This window comes from Sesamum indicum, linkage group LG5 (assembly GCF_000512975.1).
Source record: "Sesamum indicum cultivar Zhongzhi No. 13 linkage group LG5, S_indicum_v1.0, whole genome shotgun sequence".
Taxonomy (NCBI): domain Eukaryota; kingdom Viridiplantae; phylum Streptophyta; class Magnoliopsida; order Lamiales; family Pedaliaceae; genus Sesamum; species Sesamum indicum.
In genome coordinates this window covers 10,906,905-10,916,473 of record NC_026149.1, presented here as the reverse complement: position 1 = coordinate 10,916,473, position 9,569 = coordinate 10,906,905, and the positions used below count along the sequence as shown (strand labels likewise).

The 9,569-nt window shown below is 39.1% G+C and overlaps 1 protein-coding gene across 1 annotated transcript; it reads right to left on the bottom strand.

Moving 5' to 3' along the window:
- LOC110012033 (uncharacterized mitochondrial protein AtMg00810-like) lies at window positions 1,921-3,013 on the bottom strand. The gene is made up of 4 exons (XM_020694117.1): window positions 2,854-3,013; window positions 2,672-2,767; window positions 2,177-2,587; window positions 1,921-2,069 (listed from the first exon to the last, which is right to left on the bottom strand). The coding sequence occupies exons 1-4, from the start codon at window positions 3,011-3,013 to the stop codon at window positions 1,921-1,923; spliced, it is 816 nt and encodes a 271-aa protein (XP_020549776.1).

Sequence of the window (9,569 nt, the reverse complement as noted above, 5' to 3'; positions counted from 1 at the left end):
ATCACAAGGGGGTTACTTGCATTTTTTCCATTTCTTAAATATATTTGTTTACTCACAACCATGTAAAGAAGGTTAATAATTGCAATTACCTTGTCTTGATTAAAAATGACAAGAATTATTGATAGCGCTAAAAAGAATAAAAAAAATAAAAAAATGGACATGGGTCCTACTCAACCTAAAAAATTGAATCTAAAACATTGAGTTTGGGTCCAGAGACTTATCGACTATGTTTACTAGTTTGTATGGACTAATAAGCCTTTACATTAACTTTTGATTGTGCTTTTGTGATAGAATAGAATAGGGCTAACAAGCACATGTATTGGTGTGTTTGCTTTAGAGCAAAGCATAAGTTTACTTTAGTGCATAAGAGGCGATATTCTTCATAATCTCATTTCGTGGTGTGTTTATAAGTATTTTGGTTAGCTCCTTATTGAGTGGGCTGGTCCGATATTGGACCACAAATTTGGGCGATTTTAAGAAATAATAATTATGACTGATTACAAGTCGAAGAGAGCCGCCCATTTGGGATTGTATTTTGCTCCTCTTTATGTCATCAACTTTGTCGCATCAATTTCCCAGCCTACCCTTATTTTTAATGAGAATTACATCTTTTTTGGTCAAGTGCATGATGTAATTCCTTAATTGCTATGACAACACTCCCATCAACACACTGCTCTTCACCTTTCTTCAGGTATGGTCTGTTGGTGTCTATAGTGTTGATTCTTCTTCACATGAATCTTCTATTCCTCTTCATTTTTTAAATAATAATAATATTCATTATGACTGATTACAAGTCGAAGAGAGCCGCCCATTTGGGATTGTATTTTGCTCCTCTTTATGTCATCAACTTTGTCGCATCAATTTCCCAGCCTACCCTTATTTTTAATGAGAATTACATCTTTTTTGGTCAAGTGCATGATGTAATTCCTTAATTGCTGTGACAACACTCCCATCAACACAGTGCTCTTCACCTTTCTTCAGGTATGGTCTGTTGGTGTCTATAGTGTTGATTCTTCTTCACATGAATCTTCTATTCCTCTTCATTTTTTAAATAATAATAATATTCGATATGTGAAGATTTTAGCTTTGTATATTGTTTTATGTTGTCTATTAAAGTCTCTCTCTCTCTCCGATCTAATGTGTTTTTGGGGTTTAATACAATTTACCCTTGTATGATATTGAAAATGAGTAAATTACCTCCCTATAAAAAATAATAGCAATTTACCACTTGTATTTTAAAAAAATGAGAAACTTACCTACCTATAAAATATAAATAGCAATTAACAACTAGTATTTTAAAAAATGAGTAAATTACTTCCCTATTATACATGGGCCAATCAGGAGCCGAATAAACGACTCACATGACAACTCAATAAATAACACAAAGAAAACCAAAAATCGCGTAGCTATTAAACACAACTTCCATCCCGCTTCAAATACAAAAAAAATGGCAACGTCATCATCTTCCCAAACATCTGCAGCAAAAATGGCGAGCTTCATCTTCGAAGCTGGAACATTTTCAACAGCCCCCCACAAGTGGGATAATGGTGCAAGGCAGCCACACCCAACTTGGCAAGTAAGAAAGCTAAGGTTTTCAGAGGCAGTGACTTAGTAAATAAATCAACAAGCTGATGGGAACTGCGAATGTGCAAAGGAGCAACCAAACCATCTTTATAAGTAGTTTTGACCACATGGCAATCAATCTCATTGTGTTTCATGCGCTCATGGAATACGGGATTCTACATGATGCAGGGCCGCTTGGTTGTCGCAAAAGAGACGAATTGGAAGAGCCATGTGAATGCCAAAATCGGAGAGCAAATAGGACAGCCATTTTAATTCACAGACAGTTGCAACCATGCTCCTATATTCCACCTAGGAGTGGAACGGAAACAGTAGATTGTTTCTTGGTCTTTCAAGAAACTAAGGCAGCTCCAAAGAAGATATAGTATCTAATAGGGAATGGCGGGAATCAGTACATAACGCCCGATCTGCGTCGCAATACACAGTAAGCTCAAAGGATGACTGAGAAGGAAAGAACAAACCTTTCGACTGCTCACCTTTGAGATAACCTAAAACATGTAAGGCAGCCCTCCAATGGACAACACAGGGGTGATTGAGGAATTTCCTAAGCTACTGCATAGAATGTGATATGTCAGGGCGTGTGAAGCCTAGATACAATTGACGCCCATTAACCTTCTATATTGATCAGGTTGGGGATGCAAGGGGCCGCAATTGTCACTGAGTTTAAGTCGTAAAGGAAATGGAGTAGACACAGACTTGGTAGAGAGCATGCCAATATCTCGAATGATATCTTGAACATACTTTGTTTGGGCTAGATAAAGATCATCAGAATTTCGAGCAATCTTAAGCCCAAGGAAATACCTTGCGTCTCCAAGATCCTTAATAGTAAATAAGGAATGCAAGTAAAGTTTAATAGATTGAATAAGATCCAAAGATGGGGCTGTAACCACTATATTATCAACATAGACGAGAAGAGCTAGGAGGTCAGTATCAGTCATTTTGGTGAAGAAGCAATGGTCATAAGCAGATTGCGTAAATCCAAACTCAGTGAGCTTGAGGGAGAGCTCTACATCCCATTGACGAGAGGCTTGCTTCAACCCATAGAGGGATTGTCAGAATTTGCATATAAGGCCAAGCATGGTAGAATAACCCTCAAGCAGCTCCATGTACTTATCTTCATCCAAACAACCGTGCAGGAAGGCGCTGTTGACGTCCATTTGCTGTAAGAGCCAGCCATGGGAAACAGCTAGTGAGAAGAACACACGTATTGTAATAAGTTTGGCAATACGAAGAAGTTGTCAGTGTAAAGTTTTGCATAAGTGCGATCTGTACCTTCTTCGATCACACTAAGATCGAAAGACCTCCTTTGCGCATTTTCTTGCGGATCATACTGGCTTACCTGCGCTGTTTCTTCATTGATCTCCACAGGTATGATTGTTTCGCTTACGTATACCAAGCAGAAAGTTATTTCTCCAACGGCAGTTGTTGCCATAGTTTTGTAAGCTTAAAATACATCGGAAAGCTCCTCAACCCACGACCCCTCTACTCCTTTAAGCTGTGTCTTAAAGTGCTACAATAAGATCCTGTTTGTTACCTCGACCTGCCCATTAGCTTGAGGATTTCCTATTGCAGTGAAGTTCTACTGGACCTTGAGCTCTTTGCACCATGCTACGATCTTCCTGCCTTGGAACTGGGTACCATTATACGACACCAGTATCCAGGGAATCCCAAATCAGCAAATAATATTTTTCCAAATAAAGTTTATTACCTCTTTTTAAGAGATGTTTGCCAACCCTTCCCCTTCCACCCATTTGGAAAAATACTCTACTGGCACAATCAAGAGCTTCTTTTGAGCTGCAGCTTAGGAAAAAGGGCCAACAATGTCGATTCTCCATTGGTAAAATGGACATGCGACCTTAAGAGTTTCCAATGGGGTCACTGGTGAATGTAGCAAGTCCTGTAAATTTTTGGCAGCTTTCACACTTCTTCACAAATTTCTTGGCCTCCTCGACCTGAGTGGGCTAGAAGTATCCTTGCCTTAAAATTTTTTTAGCGAGTGATCTTCCTCCAAAATGATTCCCACAACTTCCTTCATGCACCTCTCTCATCACATATTGCGCTCTCTCATCACATATTGCGCTCTCTCATCATCCAAGCATTTTAATAATACCCCTTCTGCAATTCTTTTATGCAACTCTTCCCCTAACAATGTATAACTATTCACTTTGAATTGCAATCTCCTAGCTGCCATCAGATCGTTAGGAAGCTATCTTTCTTTCAAGTATTGAATAAAGGGCATTTTCTATGAGTTTGCCTCTTCCACTACATGGATAACTTTTTCATCGATATTTGGGGCTTCTCTAATCATTACTGTGATCCTCCTCTCCTTTATCCCTTCAACCATAGCGCAAAATTTGGATAAAGCATTCGTTCTCACATTCTCGTCTCGTGGAATCTAATGGATCGCACACCTGTCAAACTTGCCCATCATCTCTTTTACCTTGGCCAGGTACTGTGTCATCGTCCATTCCCGGGTCTCCTAGGAGCCCTGCACCTGTATTGCTACCAATTGGGAATCTGTATAAACATCTAACTGTTTCACTCCCCATCTAATGTTGTTTGGAGACCTTGAATAAGGGCCTTGTATTCCGCTTCATTGTTAGTTAGTGGAAAAGATAATTTTATCGCGATCTCAATCTCAATTCCATCAGGTCCTTGCAGAAATATTCCTGCGCCTCCATTTTTAGCATTCGAGGATCCATCAACATGTAATAGCCATCTTCCCACCTCTTTATGCGGCTCTCCCACAACTTGGACTAGAAAATCAGCAAATAGTTTGAAATTTTGAAACTCAATATCAAACTCTCCTTGTTCTACTGCTCATTTAACCATGCTTCCCGATACATCCGGTTTCGACATGACCTGCTTTAATAAATGATTTATCAACACCACGGTCAGGTGAGACTGGAAATAAGGTTCCAATTTCCTAGCTATCGTTACTAAGGCCAAAATCAACTTCTCAATCTGGATGTACTTCTTCTCTGCCCCTTATAATATTTTGCTCACATAATATATAGGGCTTTGCTTTCCTTCCACTTTGCGAACCATGATCGAGCTCACCGCCTCATCTGATACTACCAAATAAATATACATCTTCTCCCCGACCAAAGGATTAGCAAGAAGGGGTGGGGTAGTCAAATATGCTTTTAGCTCTTGAAGAGCTTTTTTGCATTTTTCTATCCATTCAAAAACTTTTACTTTACGTAAAATTTTAAAGAAAGGTAAGTTGCAATCAGCTGACCTGGCAATAAACCGGTTAAACGCCACAAACTTCCCCGTCAGCTTCTGGACATCCTTCACTAATTTTGGCGATCCCAACTGCATGATTGCCTGTATCTTTTCTGGGTTCGCCTTGATCCCCCTTTCACTTACCATATAACCAAGAAACTTTCCATCCCTTACTTCAAAGGTGCACTTGGCAGGACTGAGCCTCATTCCATAAGATTGCATGATGTTGAAGGCCGCCTCCAAGTGCTCCAGGTGGTCCCCCTCTTTCTTGCTTCTCACCAGCATGTCATCAACATATACCTCCACATTGGTCCCTATTTGGTCCTTGAACATTTTGTTAACTAACCTCTGATAGGTCGCTCCAGCATTTTTGAGACCAAAGGGTATAACATTATAGCAATATACTCCTTTCTCTGTCACAAAGGCCGTCTTCTCTCTATCCTCCTTTGGCATGAATATTTGATGGTAACCTTGATAGGCGTCCTTCATACTAAATAAAGCACACTCTGCTGTTGAGTCTACCAATAAGTTTATTCGCAGTAGCGGGTAAGGATCCTTTAGAAATGTCTTGTTGAGATCCATGAAATCCGTGCACTTGCGCCATTTCCCTCTTGCCTTTGGGATGATGACAAAATTTGAGAGCCAGGTTGTGTAATAAATCTCCATTACAAACCCAGCTCGCAACAGCTTCTTCACCTCTGCTTTGATTATTTTATTCCGTTCAACCCCAAACATCCTTTTCTTTTGTTTCACCGGTTTGATCTAGGATCGATGTTAAGTTGGTGCACTATAACTAGGATCAATCCCTTTGAAGTCAGACAGGCTCCATGCAAACATGTCATTATTGTTCCTAAAAAAATCTATTGTCATCATCTCCATCTCTTTCGTTATTTGCGATCCTATGCGTGTAGTTTTATGGAACTCACCAGGGATCCAACCTTTCCATCTTTCCTCTTTTTACCACTTCATTCTGGCCTGCTTATCTTTTCTTTTCTCCTTCTTCATAGCCTTTTCCTGCTTTATGGAAAGATTGTAACACTACCATGCTACATGCCCATAACATCGCGCTTCTCCTATCCCATATTTCGTGGGGAACTTCATCTTCAAATGATATGTGGACACCACTGCTCTAAATTTATTTAACTCGTGTCACACCACTGCTCTAAATTTATTTAACTCGTGTCGCCCTAACACAACATTATATGCAAATGGGCTATCCACATCCCAAAACTGGATCATACAAGTTTTCCTCTCTATTGGATACAGGCAAATCAATCACCCTTCTGGAACGACCTCGCTTCCTCCAAATCCGACTAGTGGGGTATGTACAGGCTTCAATTTTAGCTCGCCCAGCTCCATCTTCCTGAGCATGTTAGTAAAGATAATATCTACAGAACTACCATTATCCATTAATAGTTTATGCGCCTGGTAGTTCACAATGTCCATCCAAATTACCATTGGGTCGTTTTGATATACCGCGCTCAAACTCAAGTCCTTATCCCCAAAGACAATATCCTCTTGAGGTTCCACGCATAGGACCTGTCCTCCATACCTGTATCTACTTTCCCTTGCATACCTCTTGCGAGCCCTCGATGAGTCACCCCCTGTAGGACCACTCGATACAGTATGAATGATTCCTTTCGTAGGTGCGTTGTCGCGGGCTCCACTCTTGCCTACATCATCCTTTCGACTTCATTCCCTGCTTCACGATTTGCTTATGTTTCTTGAATCACCTCTTCTCTCAATTAAATGCTAGAAATAATCCTACCTTATCAGCCTCTCGATCTCATCTTTAAGTTGGAAGCATTCTTCCGTATCGTGGCCCTTGTCTTTGTGGAACCTGCAGTATTTGTTAGAGTTTTTTGGCAGGTGTATCTCGCGTCTTACATGGCCATTGAATAAACCCTTCCTTTTCCACCATCAGCATGGCTCTTTCTATGATGGTGTTCAATAGAGTATATTTGTGATATCTAGGTTCGTACAACCCCCTTCTCTCTCGATCTTTCTTAGATCGGCTCTTACCCTCTTTGGATCGTTCGCCCTTCATGTGACCTTGATCTCTAGTCCATTCATTGTCTTTCATAGTATTCATTTCTTCTTCATCTATGTATTTCTGTGCTAGCTCCATCAACTGTTCCGTTCCTCCTGGTGGGTCCCGAGCCAAAGCTGACGCAAAAAGCCCCTTTTTTAGCCCATGAATTAATATGCTAACCATCATGTCGATTCTTAGATCTTGAACCTCCAACATTTCATTACTGAATCCCCCAATGGAGCTCTTAAGTATTTCATCATCTCTCTGCCTGATAGTAAAGAGGTATGTAGCCGACCATTTGTCTTTCCTCTCACTCGCAAAATAAAAAGAAAATTTCTGAACCAATTGTTCATAAGAGTCAATGGTTCCACTTCCCAAATTAGTGAACCAATTCTTGTGCTTTACCTTTCATAGTAGTTACAAATAGCTTGGCTTTGATTTGTTCGGTCAGACCGTACAAATTCATCACCAGGTCAAAAGTTGCAAGATGCTCTCTTGGATCCTTGGTACTTGGGAAGATCTTGAAACCGAAAGCCACTATCCACGATCTCCAAAAGAATCTTGTTTGTGAAAGGAGAACTTGTATTCTGAGAGACGATCTCCCCTCACTTCTTCAATTCCTCAATTTTCTTTCCTAGCTTCTTTATCTGTCGACTAACATTATCTACCTCTGCCCTAGAGATGCCTGGCTGCCGTGAGATCGTTTTCTTACTCGTTACCTCATTTGACATCGTTCTTTCGGGACCTTTTTCAAGTGCCCTTGAGATCTCACGCTCTTGCTCCCTTTCGACGTCCTTGAATAATTGTCTTCTTACACCTTCACGAGCAAGTGTCACTGTCCTCCTCTCATATTCAACTGTAGCCTTCCTACTTGCTTCCACAATCATTTATTCTTCTTTCCTTACTTGAGTTTTCTCTAAGTGTTGGTTTCTCCTCGATGATCATTCCATTTCAAACCCACTTGCTCTTAGATTTTCCACTAACGGCGCCAAAATGATGCAGGTTACACAATTCGGGTCGGGTTGCTGAACCTGGTACCTTGAGATCGGATCGTTGAATGCCTCTTCGAGCTTCCTACAAGTGGATCATAAGAATAGAACACACTTTAAGCTTGATGGGTAGCCCCTAGCTAAGACCCTCCAGTGCTAAAGTTAGAAAAATGGGCTCGAAAGTGATCAGTGGAGAGCTTATGAGATCAGAAAACGTAAATATTCATAAATGCAAGTATTTCAAGTGTACAGTACCGCATGGTAATCAGGTGATCCACCGACTGTCAAGACGGGAGGGTCTTATGCGACCAGACTCGTGTTTCTTATGCGCGGATCTTGTCCTTAACTACAAATTTCTTTAAAATACAAGGGCAATTTGGTCTTTTGAAAACTACTCTCATTAGGAGGGTATTGACCTTTTTAGTCCTGTAACGTACGTGGGGGAGTTGAAATTTTTTATCCTAAATAAATTGATTTACAAGGCTAAAATTATAATTTAATTGGGTCATGTACAAGTCACATGCAATATTCTGGCCAAATTACTGAAAAATAACTAAAATTATCGAAATTATAAAGTTACAAGACTAAATTGCAAATAATACATTCATGGTTACAAAAAATGCCACCCCTAATTCAAGATTAATTGATTTACAGTATTACCCATAAAAATAATTGTATCACATTAATAATTAGTTTAACAGAAAATTCGAAAAAGCATTGGTAGCTATGAACTTTTTTACATTGGTAGCTCCATTGAAATTTGTGATCCAACGTAAAATTACGAATATTTATTTTATGATACATCTGCGCAATTTATACTCAATTTGAGAAGATATACAACTTTATTATTCACCTGACTGTATTTCATAATCGGCCTTTTTACCTATAATCTTTTAACTTTTAGTTTCGATTTGGATAATACATTTATGTTGATCTTTGTTTTGATTTTCTGATTACACAAATGTTCTATAAATTTTATTGATAAATGTTTTATAGTGTACATATTTCATTATTGAATGTGAATTACAACTCCCATTGGTTGTAACGGCATGGCCGAATACTTATAAAAGAAACTTCGAAGATGAAAACTGACGAACATCTTCAACCATCTCATTACTGAAATGAGATACACCATGATTATATTCCTCTTGCTATTTTTTGGTATGGAAGTCTAGATTCTCCAAGCATGTTCTTTCACAGCAAAAGAAACTGTTCACGTCATTAATAATGTCCCTCCAAATTCTCCGCCGCTGAACCTGCACTATACATCCAAAGATGATGATTTGGGATATCATACGCTTTCTACCAATCAAGATTTTAATTGGAGTTTCTGTGATGATTTTATCCCAAAAACTTTATATTTATGTCATCTTTGGTGGGGACCAAAGGATCAAGCTTTCGATGCCTTTAAAGAAACATGGACAAGACCGACTGGTGGTCAGCATTATTGGGTGGCAAAGAGTGATGGAATTTATTATTTAGAGGTTTCTCCTAAAAGTTCTTTGACCAAAATATATGACTGGAGGAATTAGAGGCAATGCAAAATAGTTATTTAACCAATGGATTCTTTTAAATGTTAAGTATGAATGAAGTTCTAATTGCTACATTTTGAAAAACACAAAGGAATAAATTGCTGTTTTATTTTTCATAAGCAAACTGATTGTCTATTTTTCATAACACAAGTAGGTAGATAGCAATTTTACACTCTTCTTCTCTATCTTATCAACGTATACTTATAA